The 19,990-nt window shown below is 50.9% G+C and overlaps 14 protein-coding genes across 14 annotated transcripts; 8 read left to right on the top strand and 6 right to left on the bottom strand.

Annotated features, from left to right (window-relative positions):
• Positions 1-68: 68 nt before the first annotated feature.
• OGAPODRAFT_15783 (uncharacterized protein) lies at positions 69-2,027 on the bottom strand. Its single transcript, XM_018353960.1, has 2 exons — positions 188-2,027; positions 69-152 (listed from the first exon to the last, which is right to left on the bottom strand). The coding sequence occupies exon 1, from the start codon at positions 1,802-1,804 to the stop codon at positions 350-352; it is 1,455 nt and encodes a 484-aa protein (XP_018212387.1). The 5' UTR covers positions 1,805-2,027; the 3' UTR covers positions 69-152; positions 188-349.
• On the top strand, positions 83-303 carry OGAPODRAFT_7070 (uncharacterized protein; the record flags this gene model as incomplete). The annotated part of the gene is made up of 2 exons (XM_018355848.1): positions 83-152; positions 188-303. 2 exons carry the CDS (start codon positions 83-85, stop codon positions 301-303), a joined length of 186 nt encoding a protein of 61 aa, XP_018212388.1.
• Positions 2,028-2,266: 239 nt separating the features above from the next.
• OGAPODRAFT_81702 (uncharacterized protein) lies at positions 2,267-5,300 on the top strand (the record flags this gene model as incomplete). The annotated part of the gene is made up of 3 exons (XM_018356557.1): positions 2,267-2,352; positions 2,461-3,891; positions 3,925-5,300. 3 exons carry the CDS (start codon positions 2,267-2,269, stop codon positions 4,175-4,177), a joined length of 1,770 nt encoding a protein of 589 aa, XP_018212386.1. The 3' UTR covers positions 4,178-5,300.
• Positions 2,289-5,300, bottom strand: OGAPODRAFT_86007 (uncharacterized protein). The gene has a single exon (XM_018356821.1). It carries the CDS (start codon positions 5,282-5,284, stop codon positions 4,193-4,195), a length of 1,092 nt encoding a protein of 363 aa, XP_018212385.1. The 5' UTR covers positions 5,285-5,300; the 3' UTR covers positions 2,289-4,192.
• A 465-nt stretch (positions 5,301-5,765) lies between these two features.
• Positions 5,766-6,281, bottom strand: OGAPODRAFT_15782 (uncharacterized protein; the record flags this gene model as incomplete). Its single annotated transcript, XM_018353959.1, has 1 exon — positions 5,766-6,281. A coding segment is annotated over exon 1 (479 nt), but the record flags the coding sequence as incomplete, so codon positions are not given.
• Positions 6,282-6,448: 167 nt separating this feature from the next.
• On the top strand, positions 6,449-7,921 carry OGAPODRAFT_75459 (uncharacterized protein; the record flags this gene model as incomplete). Its single annotated transcript, XM_018356027.1, has 1 exon — positions 6,449-7,921. One exon carries the CDS (start codon positions 6,449-6,451, stop codon positions 7,919-7,921), a length of 1,473 nt encoding a protein of 490 aa, XP_018212383.1.
• A 363-nt stretch (positions 7,922-8,284) lies between these two features.
• Positions 8,285-9,879, top strand: OGAPODRAFT_92834 (uncharacterized protein; the record flags this gene model as incomplete). Its single annotated transcript, XM_018357234.1, has 1 exon — positions 8,285-9,879. One exon carries the CDS (start codon positions 8,285-8,287, stop codon positions 9,845-9,847), a length of 1,563 nt encoding a protein of 520 aa, XP_018212382.1. The 3' UTR covers positions 9,848-9,879.
• A 118-nt stretch (positions 9,880-9,997) lies between these two features.
• OGAPODRAFT_81701 (uncharacterized protein) lies at positions 9,998-11,122 on the top strand (the record flags this gene model as incomplete). Its single annotated transcript, XM_018356556.1, has 1 exon — positions 9,998-11,122. One exon carries the CDS (start codon positions 9,998-10,000, stop codon positions 11,084-11,086), a length of 1,089 nt encoding a protein of 362 aa, XP_018212381.1. The 3' UTR covers positions 11,087-11,122.
• Positions 11,095-12,216, bottom strand: OGAPODRAFT_81700 (uncharacterized protein; the record flags this gene model as incomplete). Its single annotated transcript, XM_018356555.1, has 1 exon — positions 11,095-12,216. The coding sequence occupies one exon, from the start codon at positions 12,214-12,216 to the stop codon at positions 11,107-11,109; it is 1,110 nt and encodes a 369-aa protein (XP_018212380.1). The 3' UTR covers positions 11,095-11,106.
• A 139-nt stretch (positions 12,217-12,355) lies between these two features.
• Positions 12,356-14,103, top strand: OGAPODRAFT_92831 (uncharacterized protein; the record flags this gene model as incomplete). Its single annotated transcript, XM_018357233.1, has 1 exon — positions 12,356-14,103. One exon carries the CDS (start codon positions 12,356-12,358, stop codon positions 14,051-14,053), a length of 1,698 nt encoding a protein of 565 aa, XP_018212379.1. The 3' UTR covers positions 14,054-14,103.
• A 30-nt stretch (positions 14,104-14,133) lies between these two features.
• Positions 14,134-15,067, bottom strand: OGAPODRAFT_15781 (uncharacterized protein). The gene has a single exon (XM_018353958.1). It carries the CDS (start codon positions 14,841-14,843, stop codon positions 14,175-14,177), a length of 669 nt encoding a protein of 222 aa, XP_018212378.1. The 5' UTR covers positions 14,844-15,067; the 3' UTR covers positions 14,134-14,174.
• A 210-nt stretch (positions 15,068-15,277) lies between these two features.
• On the top strand, positions 15,278-15,739 carry OGAPODRAFT_7059 (uncharacterized protein; the record flags this gene model as incomplete). The annotated part of the gene is made up of 1 exon (XM_018355847.1): positions 15,278-15,739. One exon carries the CDS (start codon positions 15,278-15,280, stop codon positions 15,737-15,739), a length of 462 nt encoding a protein of 153 aa, XP_018212377.1.
• An 83-nt stretch (positions 15,740-15,822) lies between these two features.
• Positions 15,823-17,664, top strand: OGAPODRAFT_23382 (uncharacterized protein; the record flags this gene model as incomplete). Its single annotated transcript, XM_018355244.1, has 1 exon — positions 15,823-17,664. One exon carries the CDS (start codon positions 15,823-15,825, stop codon positions 17,662-17,664), a length of 1,842 nt encoding a protein of 613 aa, XP_018212376.1.
• A 166-nt stretch (positions 17,665-17,830) lies between these two features.
• On the bottom strand, positions 17,831-19,880 carry OGAPODRAFT_92829 (uncharacterized protein; the record flags this gene model as incomplete). Its single annotated transcript, XM_018357232.1, has 1 exon — positions 17,831-19,880. The coding sequence occupies one exon, from the start codon at positions 19,878-19,880 to the stop codon at positions 18,258-18,260; it is 1,623 nt and encodes a 540-aa protein (XP_018212375.1). The 3' UTR covers positions 17,831-18,257.
• Positions 19,881-19,990: the final 110 nt, after the last annotated feature.

Genomic DNA, 19,990 nt, shown 5'->3' with positions numbered 1-19,990 from the left:
TCCAATGACGGTGCGAAAAAAAAATACACCAGACAGCTTGTTTTCCCTTAACTCCCCTGTCTGACAGCATTAGTGAATCAATATGAAGTTTTTGGGTGTTAAAGTGTACCGTTTCCCGCTGGTGAAGTACTACTGGCCATTTTTCGTCGGATGTAAGTAGCAATTGCACAAGTTCTAACATTGCCAGTTGGCCTGACTTTCTACGGAGTCGCCAAGATCCAGAATGCCATGATGGACACTGCTGAGTTCATTAACGACCCAAGACACCCAAGATTCAAGAAGGGTGACTTGGAGAAGAAATAGAGACATAGAACCGATTTACAGCTATGAATACGATGTCCACTGTTTACTACACATGGTGTTGCTCTTCGGCAGTGTCGAGAGCCTCCTTCAACGTGGCAAGCAGTTCCTGGGTCGGCTCCAGCCCAATGCTTAGTCTCACAAGGTTTCTGTCCACTCCCCATTGCTCAATGACGTCCAGTTCCTGGTAGTGAGCGAGGATCGAGTACGGACATATTAGGGTGAAGTTGGTCCCCAGAGAGGGTCCTTTGGACAGCTTGACATTGTTGAAGAAGCACACTGCGTCGGTCTGTTCCTTGAACACGATCGACATGAGTCCTCCGTAGCCGCCGTCTGGTTTTTTCAGCGCGTCGTAGTGTTTTTTCGACGGCATCGTCGACGGATAGTACACGCTGTCGAGCAACGGCGATTTCTTGAAAAATTCCAGCACTTGCACCGCGTTGTGGTTGATCTTCTTGGACCGCGCCTCGAAGTCTCGGGAGTTTCTTTCCAAGTAAATCGCGTCCTGGTCCCACAAAATATCCTCGAAATTCTCAGCGAGGTAATCCTTAAAAATCTTGTAGTACTTGGAGGCCGGGTTCAGCACCATCGACCCTCCCATCACGTTGGAATCTCCAGAAAAAACCTTGGTCAGCGACGATGTGACAATGTCGCAGTATCTGATAACGTCGATGTTAGTGATGTTCCCCACGGTGTCGTCCACAACAACCGCAAAGTCGTACTTGTCGGCCAGCTTCTTGATCCGAATCAAATCCGGAGTCTTGAGCAGCGGATTCGACGGACACTCGCAGAACAGCGACAGAATAGGCTCTCCATCTTCCAGTCGCTTTTCTAGCGCGTCCAGCGAGTTGTCATCGCCAAACCCATAGAAATGGACGCCGGCCCCCCATTTCTTAAGAATATTCAGGGTGTCGACGTACGGGAACCCGAAACAAACAGATTTTTGGTCTCTTTTCTCCAAAGTCTTGAGCAGCATCTGGTGGGCTAGAAATATTGCATTCATGCCCGAACAGCACAGATACACGTTGTCGTCACCGAGCTGCGGCGAGATATGCGACGCGATTCTGTTTCGCAGGATCGCCTTGGCCACCTTGGCAAACCGCAGGTCCAAGTTCCTACCAAACCGTTCCTCGACAAACGTCGAGTACTCCTGGTTGTTCTGGAGCGACGAGATCGACGACCGCGAGTTTCTGCCCGAGGATGGGTGGCGGCCCTTCGCCGCAGTCGATTCCAGCTTCTCTCCCATCTCGTTCAGGACATACTCGCCGAGCCGCGACGACACGCCCTCGCCGGCGTGCTGCCAGTACGCCTTGGCAAGCGAGAACTCGGATCCAGGGAAAAACACCACTGCGATGTGCGCCTCCACCTTGTAAGATTTTTCCTCGTCCGTCTTAGGGGCCTCCGTGCTGAGCTGAAGAATACGCACGGGGCAGTTGGGCAGCAAGGATTTTGCCCTAATGAACTCCCGGCACCGCTTGGCCACCTGGTACGACGGAAAGATCATCGACTTTTCGTTTTCCTTGGCATAGTTAAGCTCCAGCAGCCGTGAGAGCTCTTTCACTTTACTGTGGATAAAAAACCGCGGGTAGCCCGAATGCATCTGGTTGACGACCCAGTCCTGGCCCTCTTCGTAGCCAACAGTGGCTTCCCACGTGGGCAGCGTCACAGACACGGCGTGTTCGGTGTTGTTGGGGATCGGTGCCCCGATGGTTTGCGAAACAGGCATATTTTTGGAAAAGGTTACGAGCGAATGAGTAATAAAATGTAGGGGGACAGAGCAGGACGGAGCCTCGCAGCCGTACATGAGGCAACGGCCCTGGAGGGCGTTTCTGCACAGGCTAGAGTTCCCAGCCCGCCACGCAGCGTTTTGGGCCCCAAGGCTCAGCCCATCCTCCTGGTCTCCTGCCGACCCCTATTGTGCCATTGCCCTGGCTATTTTTTTTATTTTCTGCTTTTTCGTCCCCCCATGTCCACATGGAAATCCAAACAAAACGTCGGTTTGCCGTTGTACTATAAAGACAAACTTCAGCGAGACTCCTCGACCTGGGACAGGTGCAAGGACGTCTGGCGCGACCGCACACATACACAGAAATTGGCGGCGAAAATCGTACTTTTTCTTATTGGATCATATGCATTTCTGAACACGTTTGTATTCTCCAGAAAGAGCGGCAACGTGTGGCTGGCCCGTCGCAATCAGGTCCGTACGGTGTTTCTTGAGAGCTGGCACGATTACGCGCGTCACGGTTGGGGCAAAGATGTCTACAAGCCGATCTCCCAAACAGGCACCAACATGGGAAAACAGCCTCTGGGGTGGATAATTGTGGACTCGCTGGACACGCTGATGCTGATGAAGTGCGACGAGGAGCTACGCGAGGCCCGCTCGTGGGTCAAGCACGAGCTCGACTACGATTTTGACTACAACGTCAACACCTTCGAGACCACCATCAGAATGCTAGGTGGCCTATTGTCGGCCCACTATCTTAGCGAGGACGACGTGTATCTGGAGCAGGCTGCGCGGCTGGGAAATAAGCTGCTTGGTGCGTTTGGCTCAAAGAAGGGCATTCCGTACGCCTCGGTCAACCTCAAGTCGGGCCAGGGCATCCCCAGCCACGTGGATAGGGGAGCCAGTTCCACGGCAGAGGCCACGAGCGTGCAGTTGGAGTTTAAGTATCTCGCGCAATTGACCGGCGAGGAATTGTACTGGCGTGCGGCCGAACAGGTGATGAAGTCGTTGGACGAGGCAGACCCAACAGACGGCCTGGTGCCGATCTACATCCAGCCAGAAACAGCAAAGTTCCAGGGCAACTTGATCAGACTTGGTTCCCGCGGTGACTCATACTACGAGTATCTTCTCAAACAGTACTTACAGACCAGAGAACCGGTGTATCTCGAAATGTATCTCGAGACCGTTGCAGGTATCCGCAAACACCTTGTGCGCTACTCGAAGCCAAATAATTTGATGTTCATAGGAGAGCTGGAGCGCGGCATTGGCGGCCCGCTGAGCACCAAAATGGACCATTTGGTCTGTTTTGCCGGAGGCATGTTTGCCATGGGGGCCACCGAGGGACTAGACTACGAAACAGCAAGAAGACTGTCGACCTGGACCGACGAAAAAGAACAGCAAATGAACATGGCTAAGGAGCTCACACACACGTGTTACAGGATGTACCACGACGTGCCTGCCACGGGGCTTGCGCCGGAGATTGTGGTCTTCAAAGAGGATGCAAATGCCGACAAGGACTTCTACATCAAGCCTGCAGACAAACACAACCTCCAGCGTCCAGAAACCGTCGAGTCGCTTTATTACTTATACAAGATCACCGGTGATATCAAATACAGGGAATGGGGCTGGGAGATTTTTGAGAACTTTGTCAAGCACACCAAGGTGACGTCCGGGGGCAAGGACAGCAAGCCAAGATACACGAGTCTGGACGACGTAACAGTGAGCCCGCCAAAACTGCGTGACAACATGGAATCATTCTGGCTCAGCGAGACCTTGAAGTACCTGTATTTGTTGTTTGACGACGAGACGGATCCCAAATGGGATCTAGAGAACATAGTTTTCAACACCGAGGCACATCCGTTCCCACGGTATACCAAGGCACCATTTGCCACAGGGTGGAGACGGCAGGGGAAGCTTGAGAGCTTGGAGTCGGAGAAGAAGGAGACTCCAGCGCAGGAGGCAGAGCTTGGAAACGCGGACACAGACCTTGATGTTTCGGAGGCGAAACTCAAAGCTTCTCGCGACAATGAGGCCGTGGCAGAGGCTCTCAAGCAGAAAGGAGAGCTGCCCGTTGCCAAACAGCCTGTGGCCAAGCCGCTGAACGAACAAGTCGACAGTGTCAAGGAAGAGCTTGTGAAGCAGGATGATGTGTAGCTATTGGAACAGTGCTCAAATGTTATTTGGTTTCGGTCTCCACTTTGACCTCAATCTTTTGCTTTTTGACCAATTTGGCGATAGTGGCCTGGCCCTTGGCCCGTTTGGCCGGTTTCTTCTCCTTTTTTTTTCGAATTTGGCCAGTTGCTCTTTTCGCTCCTTTTCGCCCAGTTTTTGCAATTCAATGCTCTTTTCCAGCACCTCCTTGTCGTCCTTCGACTTTCCGACCAGCCATTCCAGCAGCTTAATATCCTCGCCAAACGCAGAGTCGTCTTTTGGCTCTACGGGGACCTCGAGAATGAGCGGGATGCCTTCGAGTCGCGGGTCGTTCGCGAGCAGTCTAAAACACTCGAGCCCCAAAAACCCCCATCCCAGCCGCTGGTGCAAGTCTCTGTTGGCTCCCAACGGAGCCTTGGAGTCGTTGATGTGCAGCGCACTCAGATACTGGAACCCGATCTTGGAGTCGAACTCGTCCCAGAACTTGGTCCATGCTTCTTCGTCGCGCAGGTCGTAGCCGGCTGCAAACGTGTGGCACGTGTCTATGCAGACGCCGACGCGCTCTTTTTTGTCAATCATCGAAATCACCTTCTGTATGTCTTCCAGCTCTCCTCCAACGAGGTTTCCATGGCCCGCCATGTTCTCGATGACTATCTTGACGAAACTGGTCTGCTCGATGGCCTTGTTGATGTTAGCGGCCAGCCGTTTTAGCGACTCCTCGTGGTCGGACCCGAGCGACGAGCCGGGATGGAAATTGTAGTGGCCGATATCCAGCTTCTCGCAGCGCACCAGATCGTCAAGAAAACATTCTAAAGACTGTTGCGCTTTGGCTGGGTCCGGGTTGGCCATGTTGATGAAGTACGAGCCATGCGGCAGCACGTCTGTGCGCGGATTAAAGCCGTGCTCTTTGCAGTACTCCACAAACTTGGACGCGTCCTCATCGCTGAACATCGGCGACACCCACCGTTTCGGGTTTTTGAGGAATAGGGCAAACGAATTGCAGCCGACGTTCATGGCGTTGGTCACAGAGTTGAAAATGCCGCCGCCCATGCCCACATGCGCGCCGAATTTGTGTTTGAAGCCCGTCTCCCGAATAAACTTGAAAGACATTTAATTTAATTCAAACATTTTTCAGCTATTTTTTTTTCCTGATCTGCTTGAGCGGCTCTGCAAACGTCCATGCTGAGTAGCTGCCAATAGAGTGGGCGATATGTATGCGCCGCAGAGCCATGGTGAACATCGTGTTGACTGCCTGCATCGTGTGAAACTTGATGTGCTCCTGCGTGCCTGTCTCGAGCTCGTCGACACCGTAGAACCGCAGTATCGCGTCTGTGTCCTCGAATTCGACCGCGTACTGCTCCGAGCCGTCCTCCGATGATATGTAAACCTTGAAGTCGTCGACTATCACCAGCCGATTCTTTGTATTCTGTGCGAGCAGCGGTACCTGCGAAGGAACATAGCCGATGATCTGTGCTGACACGCGAACAACGTCTGCGTCTGTCGAGTCCAGCTGCGACAGCCGCACTTTTGGATACTCAAAGTACTCCTGCACGGCGTTTGGGGCAGTCACGAGGTTCAGCACCTCGTTGGTGTCGACAAAATTGGGGGTGTGAGGTTTAAGAGGACGAACGGCCCGCTTGCTCTCCTGTATCTCCTTTTCCGAGTTTTCAGGCTCTACTTTTCGCTTGGTTCTCAGCAGCTCCGATAGCTTATACCGCTGTTCCATCGGCTCGCGCAGACTTCGAGGCACATGCTGTTGTATGCGCCTGAGAAAGTCGCGTAGATTCGCGTCGGACGGCAGCTCCTGCTTGATCATGTCGGGCGTGAGCAGCTTCAATCGCGTCTTTTTCATCTCTATTTCGTTTCTGTAGCTGTGAATGTACCCGTCTAGCTGCACCAGGACCATCCGCTCGTACGGCAGATCGCACGGGTTCAGACCGGGGTCTGGGTAGTCTGCTGTCTCACGCAGTTGACCCAGGATTCGTTCGAACTTTTCCTGGTGCATCTCTGCGCCGAGAATCATGGTGTTGGTCGCGATCTGGCCGGACTTGAGTCTGAATCGGTCGTCATAGAGCCCTCTTTTCACGAGATCCATGGACGTGGTGAAATCCATTGCCTCGAGCAGAATGAACTGCGATCGCTCAAGCCGTCGGTAGCTGCATAGCACTGCGTTCAGGGTTTTGTACTGGCCAATAAAAGGCGCGTCTATCAGCAGGTCCTCTATTTTAATAGACATTTAATGTAAATAAATAAAAAAATAAAAAATACTTATCTATGAAATCAAAGACTTTTCAGCCTTCCAGAAAATCCAAGGCGAAAGCCAGTCAGCCAGACTCGGCAGAAAGCCTGTACATCCAGGCCACTGAAGAGGAAGAGTTTGGCGATAGGTGGTTGGGCTCAGACCTCGCCAAGGCTTTGAGGTTCTATCAGAGAGCATACTTTTTGTATCTCGAATCGCTGCGGTTGCAGACGGACTACCTGGACTCAGGATACAACGTGTCACGGCTCCTTTTTTTCGTGTATGATCGATACGTTAAAAACGAAGCTGTTGTATTGGACGAGCTGGAAAATTGTTCGGAAGCGTTGACGGGCACAGCAAGCAGTGTGGTGAGACCGCTGCAACAAATCATCCAGGTGTTCCAGGAGTGGATTCAGATCTCTCAAACAGCCAAAGACTTTCCGTGGGATCTATACTATAACGCTGTGCTGTGCTATCTCGAGTACATGGAGGAGTTAGTGCACAATGGGGATAGTTTCGATGAGCTGGTCTCCTGTGGCCAAGAGTGTCTGGAACTGCTTGGGAAAGTGCTTGAGCACCAAATGAGAGAGCTTGCTGCACTTACAAGTCCCGAGGAAACGCAAGTCGACGCCAAAGAACACGAATACGAAACACAGCAAGAGGCAATAGTTCCACCGACTGTTCTTGAAACCTGTGTCACTGGGTACAAAATCTTTGCGACCTTATATGAAGGGGCCATTTCAGAGGACGAGAGAGGGCTGGTGGAGTCGAAGTTTGCAGATGCCGCGCTTAAACTCGACGAATTCGCGTCTACTCTGGTCAACCAGTACTCTGCTCCCGTCGACGACTCCATTCCGCCGTTGTCTGCTGAAGACCATGAGCAGCTTCGGGTTGCAAGGCTGTGCTATGAGGCTGCAAAAGCCGATACTTTTGACAAGCTACGCGAGCTCTGGCAAGGCTCGAAATCGGTAGAGAAGCTGCTCTTGGAGAACGAGTCCTACAGAACATTTCTGGCGAAAAATGATACCATACCCGCTGCGACGCGCTGGCATGTGCTATCGTCTATCAGCAACCGCTACAAAGAGGCCTTTGAGCTTTTAAAGCAAGAGTACGATCAGCTGAAAAGAACTGCTGCCAATTCACAGCTAGGAAGTAAGATCGTCCAGATGTGCTCTATTTTGATTGAGAGAGCAGACGTGGAGCTGGAACGATCGCAGACAGCAATGGTGGAGGAAAAGACGCAAAATATCCTTGCCACAAATGCTAACAAGCTGCTGAGAAATGCCATTACGTATTCGCAGCAGTCAGGTGGCCTGAGAGAAAGCGTACTTGACAAACTCGCAAGAAGAAAGAAATTGAAGGAGGCGTCCACTCGGCTATGTGTTTTAGAGGGTAAGACGTCGAGGGAGGAGTTGGACAAAATAGTAGGAAGGACGTTCTGGCCTCAGGAATTGCACGAATTGAAGGAACTGGGGATATATAAGGCTGACCTGGGATGGTCATTATAGAGAGTGTATATACGGAAGGATTACCATGCTGATGTGAGACCCGCGGTACTCTGGATTCATTCTTGCTTACGAGAGTCCATCCGGAATTTGATGTTCCGCAGAACGATAATCCAAATAAAAAGGCAATGTGGCCTTGCCCACATCAACGGAAGCTTTTGTGCCTTCTCTGAATTACATCTTTATGGTTCAGGTCTGAGCGTTGAGCGTATTGTTGGCTAGCTCATTGGACCCCGTGGATAATCTTATTGGTGAAACAAATCAAGCGAGATTAGCCGAAAGGTAGCAGGAGTGCATCCGTATAAACGTCAGTGTACTACTCTATTTTTGACGTAAAATTAAATATTTTTTTACTTTGTGGCTATCATGTTCATAGGGAGACAGCTTGAGCCCGCGTTGCCACTTGACTGCTCCAAAAACCAACTTAATTCCGACTACAAGCTGCCTCTAGACGTATTGCCCCAAAAGGTGCTCAATTGTGTCTTCAGGTATCTCGATATACCCGACTTGCGGTCCCTTGCCCGTCTGGGGGACCCCTTCTCGTCGGCAACGAGACCATTCATTTATCGATCCATAGTATACTCAGAGAAAATCAACGAGAGAGTCGACACAAGAATATGCAATTACAACAGATACCTCCATCTAGTGTACACTCTCATCGAGAACCCAGAATGGGCCAAATACGTAAGTCACGTCCGACTGGAAGATCCAATTAGACAGAGGGGCAAAATATGGACTGTCAAACTGCACGAGGTACTTCGTGAAAACGAGTTACGGTTGATGGAAGGTCTGGCCAACAAAACACTGCTTGATTCCTTGGTTTGCCTTGTGGATCTCACAACTAATTTGCACTCGCTGCATGTGCCGACGTTAACCATTAAACAGCTGTCGCTGCTGAATTTGTCGTCCATCCGGGAATTGACGGTTTTGGTAGGCGAAGAAGACAGCATTGACGATTTTGTTGGCATTGATTTGCGAAATCTTAGCCGTTTCTGCCTTCTCTTTGAAAAAGGCACGGATTCACTTCTTAGCAAAATGTCCAGGCATCTACGGGAAATAGGTGTTCTGGAGAAACTGGAAGTTCTCGAGTTGAACTATCGACAACAAGAGTTTAATGAGGTGCTCTCTCCAACCTGGTACGCTTTCTTCCATCCTCATGTCGAGCTTGTTTTACCAAAACTGCGAAAACTGGTCTTGGATCATTGTCAGATCGGTAGCAAACACGAATTTTTTTCCAAACGGCTGATCCAGACCGTTTCGCTTGGTCAATTAGAATCGCTTACGCTTGGTGTTCACGAGTCGTCGCACAAAGGCTCGAAACATGGCTCCGAAACACATCCGACATTTCTAAATCACATAACCTCGCAGTTCCGCAACCTGCGACGCCTCATTCTCAAGCCCTCAGGAAATTGTCTCCTGTGCCAGGTGAGGTCTGTTATAGACTTCTTGAACTGTTATCCGCATTTACACAAGCTGTGTCTTTTCACGAACACGCTGAATTCCATGAATCGTCAGGACCTCGCCACCGCGCTGACAGGCTGCACGCAACTACACAAGCTTGCGCTTTTCGACGAAGCCATCCACATGAAACTGGTCAATCACCTCAAAAGATGGTTTATTTACGAGAATTTGGTCAAGTTCAAAACGTACAACCATTTTGAGTGCGAAATCTTGCAGCAGGTGGAAAATCTGCAATTCGAACGATACGTCAGCACGTCATTTGAGACGTTCAATACGGCCAACTCGAGCCTTATGATACTTTTTTGGCGAACCTTCCTACCACACGTCAAGGCCGACGCTCTGATCAGAGACCTGAGTGCAGACGAATTCAAACTGTACGGCTATAATTTCCGGATCGACCGCAGCCAAAATTTGATCCAGATGTACACCGGTTCTAAATTTGGATACCAAAACCTGCTTTACTACTAGGCAACACTGCAGCTGCGATTTTGCGACATTGCTTTTTTTTTTCCACCCCTGGAATATTGCATCGTGCTGTAACACTAATTGGGAACGAGGCGGTGCGGCGTGACGACAGTCCCGTACTTGCAAAACTTTTTGCCTTTCCCGCTAATCAGCATGTTGAAGATCCAGGTTGTGCTGCTAGTCAGCGCTGGCCTGCTAGTCGGGTCTCTTCTGACACTGCTGCATCCCAAGGTCGAGATCGTCAAGGACAGAAATTTGTACCTGGAAGCTTATTTGCAGAGTCCTGAGTATCTGAACAACACACCGTACTCTATCGGGTCGAATCCTTTCGACGCGGACGTGACTACGAGACGAATCATGGAGGCGTTCCCGTATGTTGCCAACTACAGCGAGCCTATAGAGAAGAACATTCTGCAGATGTGGAAGGTGGGTCCTGAAGACCCAGACTTCCCCTACAGGCCGGAGTTTGAGAGCTGGACAGAGATGAATCCGGGCTACAACCACGTGCACTACACCAACGCGAAGCTTGGTGAGTACGTGCTGGGAGTGTTCAACGAAACGGTGCCGGAGGTGGCCGAGACACTCAAGCAATTTCCCAAGCTAATTTTGGAGTCTGACTTCACGCGTTATGCCTGGATCTTCTTGAACGGGGGCGTGTATGCGGATTTGGACACAGAGTGCACAGAGCCGATCGACAACTGGCCGGACGCGCACGACCGGTCCATCCATGCGCTGATCGCCATGGAGAGCGACTATAACATCCCGGAGTGGGACGAGATGAACACTGGTCGGCTGCAGTTTGAGAACTGGGGCTTCAAGTTCAAGAAACACCATCCGGCGCTGGCAAGAACCATCGCGAACGTGGTGAAGCTGACGTTCAATCAACAGGCATGCCGCAAATTCGAGGACAGGTTCAAGCACATGGGACTGGATAGTTGCCATCCGCTCGGGGTGATCGAGTGGACCGGTCCCGGCGTGTTCACACAGTCGATGGTGGACTTCTTCAACAAGGAGCAGAGGTTGGAGATCAGGGACTTCGACTTCTACCGAACGAAGAAGGAGATTTTCGGGCCAGACACAAACGACTTTGTGAGCTACAGAACCTTCACCGGAATCGAGTCGCCGCTTATTCTGAACGACGTGTGTGTTCTGCCGCCTCGCGGCTTCCAATGCCAGGACGAGATGATCGGTAAGTACTGCTACATGAAGCACAAGTACTACGGAGGATGGAAGAACGAGTGATGTTTGCAGCTGTGTATAAATTATATTTCATTTAGCTTTCTCGCATAGTACAGGGACGCATAGCCCCTGGAGATGGAGTTGTCGTTGTCATATTGGATGCCACCGGTGGCATCGTTGAGGTCCAGCAGGCCGTTGAACGAGATTGGGGGAAGGACGATGGTCGAGTCGATCTGAATAGGCCCCACAGCCATGGAGAAGGTTTTGTACGAGAATTTCGACTTCTTCGGCACCTCAGGCCCGTAGATCGGCATGTCGTGCTTTTCGACGCGGCCGGCACTGTCCTTTTTCGTGGCAGACACCTCGTTCGGGAACAAATACGCGTGTTCCTCCTTGAACACAGAGGATACAAGCCTCCAGTCCTGGGAGTTTAGATATTCAAACAGAACGTCTGTGAACATGGAGGGGCCAGTGAACGAGGCAACAGGCTCGGACGCGGCGTCCAGCGCAGTCAGTCGGTCTTCCCAGTTGGCTGCCTTTATTTTAGCTTTATTTTTCTGCACATAGTCGACGATCCGACCGATCAGCTTTGCCAGGAATGGATGGTGTTTTTTCGCCATGAAAATGTGCGTGCCAAACGTGAGTCGTCTGTTGTAGAGCTCGGCCCAGTTTTCGGCGTTATGGTCTGTCTGGACACCCACCAGCAGCTGGGTGTTGAGCACCCTGGGCTCGAACCAGTGTCTGACCGGCTTGAAGATGTCTGTGTCAATATCTGCGTAAAGACCGCCCTCGCAGTAGATCAGGAGATATTTCAGGAACTCGTGCTGGAGTTTTTCGTGCGGCAGCAAGTCCAGCGCCCGGAGCACCTCCGGTTCCTTTTCAAAACATACTTCGACCCTTTTTCTTACGGCAAGCGTACCAAGAAATCGGTGGGCATAGTCCGGGGCGTTGATGTCTCGCCAGCGATTGACAAATGGCTTCAGGTTGTCAGGAACAAGCTCTCCACGTTCCCAAAACTGCCAGATGGTCCGCTCCGTAGCCCCATCGGAAAATGGGTGGTGCAGAAGCAGCTTGTGCTCTGTGGAAGCCAGCAGATCGACCGGCTTCGGGGCGGCCTTGAAGTACTGGGACGGCACCAGCACGATGAGCACAAACGATATCACAGACAGAACTAGCGGCTTGGCCACAAACATGGTTTTTGAAGGAGAGGACAATATTTTTACAAAAGCCTACTTTGCAGATCGTACAGCGCACCAGCTGCATATTCCAGCAACAATAGAAAAAGCCCAGGGGAAGCAAAGTTAAAAAAAGTTTCTACAATACTTTTGTCGTATGAGAATCTCCCGACTGCACTCGAAAGTCGCCATAGCGGGCGTGGTGTTGTCAGTGATTCTACTGTTGCAGCTGGGTGCCTTCTACAGCAGAACGGCCCCGGTGGTGCCCAAGGTGTCTGCGGAGCCTCTGCACGATATCACTCCCAAACGTGGCTTGACTCCGGCTGATTTGGAGGTAATCAAGAAGCTGGAGGCCCTGCGCTTCAGAAAAGACCAGCAGAGGCTCGCAGACGACCAGCAGCTGGATGTTTTGCGTGTGTTTGCTGCCCAGGAAAAGGAGCTGGAGGACCGGTATCAGGCCTCGTTGCGCGTGTACGAGGAGTTGGCGCAGCAGAAGCCCAACATCATCAAAATCTACTACACGAGAAAGGACATGCGCCACGGCTCGTCCACGGTGTTCCGCAGGCTGATGGAGTCGTTTTTGGAGGTGATTGATAAAAACAGCGTGGTTCTGCAGAGCCACGATTTGGGACTGGAGTGCAGCACGCACGCTCCCGAATTTTCTGTTTTGGACATAAAATACTCCAATTCATCGCTCAGGAGCCTCTCCCATGCACACAAACAGGTTGCGGATGCCATTCCGGGCGGCAACCCATTCCCAGACCTGTACAACCACAACGGCTACGTGATGCTGGGCGGAGGATACCGCACGTGGGCGTCTCTGCTGAGCATCAAGGCACTGAGACGCACAGGCAGCACACTTCCCGTGGAGGTGTTTCTGCGCAGAAAGAGCGACTACAGCCAGGCCATGTGCGAAAACGTGTTCCCGTCGCTAAATGCCGAGTGTGTTGTGCTTTCTGATAGGTATGGCGACAAGATGTCCCAAAGACTGGAGTCCCTGGAGGACAAGTCTCTGGTGCCGTTTTTGCTGCTGGCGTCGTCCTACCAAAAGGTTTTCTGGATGGACTCGAACGTGTTTGCTGCGGTGTCGCCCGATGACATGTTTGAGAGCTGGCTGGGAACTCAGTATGGATTTTTCAGCTGGAGCAGCAAGTACGTCTCCACGCTGAATCCTGCATACTACGACGTGGTAAGGCTGAAACCACGGACGCCAGAGTACACGATGGACGAAAGTGCGTTTTTGCTCGACAAACAGCAAAACTTTGAGAACCTGATGCTGGCCGCATACTACGAGCTGGAGGGCGAAAATAGCTACCACCAGCTGTTCGGACAGGCGAAATGCGGAGCGGGAAAACACGACTCGCTGACTTATGCAACGCTTTTCTGCGACAGGCGAGAATTCAGATCGCAGCTTCTCGATGACATGGGTGGGCTGCAGTTGCAACGGGATCCGATCGGAGAATTTGAGAACAAGTTTGAGGAGTACACGCCGGTTCGTCCTCTGTTATACGAGGTCGACCCTGCCAGACTAAACCCGGAGAAGCTGACGACTCCGGGCCGGATCTTTGGTAGCCACAATCTCACGTACGACCTGGACATGCTCGTGTTGGAGACGATGGATTTGTATGTGTGCCACGCAAACGACCACATTTTCAAGAACGTGGGCACGTTCTGCAACGACTACGTGGAGCAACAGCGCAGATATCTCGTTGATCACGAGATTGCAACTGTCGACTCCAGCCCGCGCGGATTGGTGAACCGTCCGGACGACACCTCGGACGAGGTCAAGGATAGGGCGAACGCGGAGGTGATTTCAAAGTTGGTGGGGGTGGACAGGTTACCAGAGTGGGAATAGATAAGTTATTTATAGAGCAGTGTCTGAGAGACCAATAGAATAGTTCAAGTGTCGAATAAAAAAAATAGCTTCATTGAGCATAATACGTCTGTAGAATGATTTTCTTATGTACAGGAAAATGCTATTTACCATTTTTCTTATTCACCTTTTCACCCTTCTCTCTCGCCTGTGGAGCTTTGTCGGCGTTGAGGATCTTCTTTATATCCTCGACCATCAGCTGACTAGCAGCCTTGGTCCGCCAGCCAAACCCGTGCTCCTTCTTCAGCTGTGCATCTTTCTCTCTCTTCTTTCGCAGCAGATCGCCGTACATCTCGTCTATTTTCTTGCTTCTCTCGACGTAATCGATCGTGTCGTCGCTGAAGAGCAGGTCGAAAACACGTCCGTCGCCCCAAAAGAACCCTTTTCTGTCGATGAGCCATGGCGCCCGAGAGCCCTTCTGGTTCAGCCAGAAAATGAAAATAGAGTCTCCCGTGCCGTAGAAGCCGTCTCCCGTGTACACCTTGGCAAACTTGTTTTTGCGCAGATGGGACAGAGGCATCGTGTGGACCGGCGTAGGCTTGTAGGGAAGCACAGGGTGCGAGGTGAACCTAACAAACGGCTCTTTGAGATCCCCGCCAGGAAGATACCACATTCTGCGGACCAGTCGCGACGGAGCAAGCGCGAAACCCACGCCACACAGCGCCGTGAGGATTCCTGCTGCCGCAACGATCGACAAGTGCATGCCCAAACGCAAATTGTTGTGCAGATCACTCAGGTTGTTCTCGTTTTCCTCGTATATGTTCATGGCCATTTCGTGGCCTATCGACAGGACGTTGATGCCGTAGATAAGGAACACGAGACCGAAACAGTAGCAGAAGACAAAATACAGTCTGTGGTTTTCGCTCTCGTATATGAGCTCCGGCTCTTTTGAACGCTTCAGCTGCGCAACCATCTTGGCCAACGGATACTTTGAGGGCTCTGGGGCATTGGGATGGGGCAACAGAGACGGCATGGCCTCCTTCTCGAGTTTCAGCGAGCGAGGAAGTCTATCTGATAGGTTATTTGTTTGTTTTGCTTGTCCAGGGATTCTAGCCGCGATTGTTTTTTCCAGGTCCGGAGGTATGCTGTACATCCTGAGCAGCACGCTTGGCCGCAAAACATGGCCCAAAGTTTGTCGCAAAACAATATTTCTGTGTATTCCAACAAGTAGCATGAGGAGAAAAATAATTGACTGATTTATTTTTCATGTCTTCGCACAAGATAATCAATACTACCAAGACGTCCGATCGCCGTGCCGCGGCCGGCACAAAAGCCACGCGATACCTCCACACAAATCAGGAGCTAGGCATTGCCGACGACAAGAAGATTGACAAATCATTCCAGTTGCTTCAGGAGATAAAACAGAACTCGAAGTCGGATTGGGACCCTTCGCACTTTCGACTGTTTGTTGGCAATATTGGCCAAGATGTTGACGAGGAGCTTCTACTGCGCTCTCTAATAAAGTATCCTTCGGTCTCAAAAGTGCAAATCCCCAAAGACCACAGGAAGGGCGAGAATAAGGGCTACGGGTTTGTTTCGTTCAGTGATCCAGACGACTATATTCGGTGCTTCAAGGAGATGAATGGTAAGTACATTGGATCGAAGCCGGTCGAGCTTAAGAAGGCAAAAAGCAAGGAGCCGGCGACAAAGAAAAATAGGAAAAGGTAAGTGGAGTCCCGCATGGAAGATGTGGAATCTCAGGAAGCACAATATTTTTTTTTATTTACCAATTTTACACTATCGGTACGCGCATGGACGTCTTGGAAAAAGGCCTGCAATTATTTGAAAGAGGCAAGTACCAAGAGGCCCATTGCGTGCTTTCCAAAGCAGTTGACCTTGCACAGGAGGAGCTGAAGAAAGGACAAGCCCAATGGCGCAGTAAGCTGGGATTACTGCTTGATTCGCGTGCAGCGTGCAATCAAAAGCTGGGTGACCTGGACGCGGCTTTGCAAGACGCGCGCCAGCAGATGGCCCTTGAGCCGTACAAGTGCAAAAGCTATTTGCGGGCGTCGAAAATACACGTTCTGGCCGGCCGCGACAAGGACGCATTGGACGTGCTGGAGACTGGTGTTCGTCGTTTGGAGCGGGGAAAGACCAAGTATGGAAGCCGGCTTCAGATCAACGAGCGCTTATTTACTAAGATGACGGCAGAAATCGAGGAGCTTCGACAGAAAACCTTTTCCGACCCGCGTGCAAAGCGAAGGAGAGTCAAGTCTTACGATCCGTTGGATTACCTGCCTTTCGAGCTCCAGGCCACGATTTTCTCGCATCTGGACCAGCCAAGCTTGATGAACTGTCTACTGGTGAGCCGTAGATGGAAACAAACGCTTGAAAATTTGCCGACACTGCTGCACAGTCCGGTCCTGAAACGGCACTTATCTCTCAAAGAATTTGTAAAGTTTCTCAACTTCTGCAGGACACGCCGGTGTCGATCGTTCGAGAACTTGTCGCTTTCTCCGCGTGTGGTGGAAGAATCCAGCATGCTCAAGCAGCTGTTGTCGAGCGGTTTTCAGGTGAAGAGACTCAATCTGAGTTTAGCTAAATACGACAATTTCGAGCTAGCTAAACTTCTCAGCAGCATTGCAACAGGCCGCAAACTGTTTGCTGGGCTGGAAGAATTATCTCTCTCCTTGCCTGTCGTGGAGAACGGAGCTGGTTTGACGGAGCTGCTTGGCTTTTTGGGGCCGAACATAACCAAATTGAACATAGTTATCACCGACTTGGTGGTCTCGAAGCTGGTCCGACGAGAGCCCAGCAAAGTTGATTTGCCACGACTTAGCAGGATGGTCATCATGGCGTATCCCAAGCTGCACGAGAAGCTGAACAGACGTCTGATGCGTGTGCTATTTGAGAATTTCACAATCGACAATGTGCAAAGTCTCCACTTAATTAATTGCGATATGGAAGCTGTCACCATGGAAAAAGTGTTGCAAGGCCTCGAAAAGTTGGAACATTTTTCTGCAGATTCCTGTGGAGCGCTGATCTTGGGAGACTACCTGAGATTTCTGTCCAGGAATGGGGTACCTCTGGAAAGTCTTGCTGTCCGGGAGAGCGCGCTCCCGCGGCCCTCGAGCTCAGTCTCGGACATTGATCTTCGATTTTTATGGCGACTGAAATCGCTAAGTTTGGAAAACACCTCGCTCAATTTCCAGCAGCTGTTCCTCCTCCTGCAGAGCACAAATCACCAACTACGACACCTTAAGCTCAAGGCCAACTACAAGCTTATTTTCATGCGCAGTGCATTTGACATTGGCATCCCGAGTGCAACCACGCTTCCAGTAAATTTCCGTGAATTTCTGCAATGCGTGCCAAAACTGGAGTCTTTGGCACTGATCCAGTGCACCAATCTCACCGACTCGGCCTTACGAAGCCTGTCAGCCGAAATGGTGAACACCTCGTGCCCAAAGGGACTGAAGCTGCTAGATCTTTCTGCCAACGAGGTGAGCGGCGTGGGCATCATTGACCTGTTTCAGAGACCCAAAAGCTGGCTCCGCCTAGACCAGCTTCTGGCCCACGGATGCGATTTGCATCCTGACACCCTCTCACTTCTTGTTCGCCGCGGCTATTGTGGGCAGATACAGAGTTTAGCCTAGTGGACGTGCAACCTTGATTAAACCCTCATAACCAATAGAGGTACGTTACGTTTTGTACGCTTGCATGAGTATTTGCATAGTTAAATCCAATATTTTGAGAACCCGGTGATCTAAGGCGCGCACCCCTCGCGTGTTCGTTGCTGGTAGCAAGCATGGCTGTTGGAATATCATGTAGCGTTTTCCGAGGCAGCTATTCCTTTCAGAGACATCGCTGAAGTGGCCTGGTGAAGTGGCCTGGCTGTTTAGAGGACATCAAAACCGAAGAAACTGATTACTGACTTCAGTATTTCAATAGCCTGAAACTTGGGCTTGGGCCAGTCACCGAAATGCACTGATTTTATTCTACTATACACTTGAAAATTGAAAAAGACTAGATGGACGGCTGCCCTGTGCCATAGATGCCTCGTTTGGGAATCGATCTGTTCATGTCAGATTACGATACGTGACAACACTTCAGATAGCAAGCTTGAAATCGAAAGCGGTCTATGCAATATTAATGAGTTGACGTAGATGAAGTCAATATGGCCGACTCCTCAGTATTAGGCGTGGCTCCTAGCGCAGGGAGTCCAAAATGCAACGATGGCTGCGGAAGATCATTTGCGTTCCGTATTATCCTCGCTCCCTTGATCATGGCTCTGTTCAACGTCGGTCGGTTTTTGCGGCTCTTTCTTTTCGGCCACGCCCTGCAGTCCGCGATCTCTAATCAAAAACCCTAATAGAAAACAGGTTCCTATCAGCGGGATAAAGAAAACAAACACTGTGTGCAGTCCGTGGTAAGTAATGTCGCGCAACTTGGATTGGATCTCAGGACTGTACGCCGTCAAATCTATGGCGAAAATGTGTTTGCTCAACTCTTTGATCTCTTGGCTGGTCAATCCGATATTCGAGGAGCGGAGCTTGTTGCGGAACTGGTTGGACATTATTGCCGAGCAAGAAGCCATTCCAACGGCTGCCCCGACGGAACGGTTGAAATTTCTGGTTGCAATCACCACTGCTCTGTCGGGCAAGCGCGTATGTGCCTGTAGCGCAATGATGGTGGGCTGGAACACAAAGCCGACTCCGAGTCCCTGGACTAACACAATGAAACAGATCCCCACCATTGGGACGGATTTGGTGAAAAGCCCAAACTCCAAACACAGGCCCAGCAGCCAGAGTCCAAAGCCTGGAATAATAATAAAGTTATAATGCTGGAAACGGGAAATCAAGATTCCAGAGACCGTACTGCTGAGCGCCTGAACAACCACCATCGGAAGCAACAGACACGCGGACTGGTAGGGGCTCCATCTTCGCACCAGCTGGAAGTACAGCGGCATGAAGTACATGTTAGCGAAGAACACCATGCCGAATAGGAAGTTTTGCGTCATCATAATTGCAACGCTTGGCGTTTTGTACACTCTGAGAGGCATCATTGGCAAACGGGAGATCTTCCACTGTGTGAACAGAAATATCAGGAAGAACACTCCGCCAATGGTGAGCAGACTGATCACCAGCGGAGAGTCCCACTCGTATGTGTTTCCGCCGCCAGAAATAGCAACTAAAAACAAAATGATGCCAATGGAGCTTGTGAAAAAGCCGTAGTAGTCGATGTTCTTGAAATTCGCCCATTTGATCTTGAATTCTGGGGGCGACGGCACAAACACGGCACTAACCACGGCTATAACTGCGGTGAGCGGACACAGAAAGTAGAAATTTCCGTGCCAGCTGACACTGTGTGCGAAACCACTAGCGACAAACGGACCTAGAGCATTTCCGAGCCCCACACAAGATCCCAGGATCCCCTGGTACTTGCCACGCTGCTGCAAGGTCACCAGATCGCTCACCAAAATCATGCTCAAGGAAGTGATGCCTCCGTTGGCTACTCCGGCAAATCCCCGAAAAACATACAATTGCGTGGCTGTGCGGCAAAAACAGGTCGCCAACTGACTCAGGCTGAGAAGACACAGACAGAACACCAGCAGGACTTTGCGGCTGAAGATGTCTGACAGTCGTCCTGACAAGATTTGGAATGAGGTTTGCCCGATCATGAGCGAGGTGCCCGCCCAGGAAACCGTTGCTTGAGCATTTAGGGCATCGGCGATTTCAGGTAGGATAACGGAAATCGATGTTTGGTCTAAAAACGAAGCCAGCAAGCCAACTGACAACGCCGAAAAGGCTATCATCAGCTTGTGAAAAGGAAGCCGGTAGACTTGGTTCTGGAGGGCGACTTTGTCACTCATCTCTGCATGGGATTGATTCGAGGGGTAGAGGCGCTTTTATATGATAAAATCTCGCATGCAACTTTTTCCGCGGAACCATTCCGCACTACAAAATCGGTGCGCCCAACTAC

Source organism: Ogataea polymorpha, assembly GCF_001664045.1.
Source record: "Ogataea polymorpha strain NCYC 495 leu1.1 chromosome Unknown OGAPOscaffold_2, whole genome shotgun sequence".
In the NCBI taxonomy this organism is placed as follows: Eukaryota; Fungi; Ascomycota; class Pichiomycetes; order Pichiales; family Pichiaceae; genus Ogataea; species Ogataea polymorpha.
This window is presented reverse-complemented; position numbering and strand designations above follow the sequence as displayed.

Bases quoted from the DNA above. Each gene is read 5' to 3' on its own strand.
- OGAPODRAFT_15783 (XM_018353960.1), bottom strand. From the start codon at position 1,804: ATGATCTTTCCGTCGTACCAGGTGGCCAAGCGGTGCCGGGAGTTCATT.
- OGAPODRAFT_15781 (XM_018353958.1), bottom strand. From the start codon at position 14,843: ATGGCCATGAACATATACGAGGAAAACGAGAACAACCTGAGTGATCTG.
- OGAPODRAFT_86007 (XM_018356821.1), bottom strand. From the start codon at position 5,284: ATGTCTTTCAAGTTTATTCGGGAGACGGGCTTCAAACACAAATTCGGC.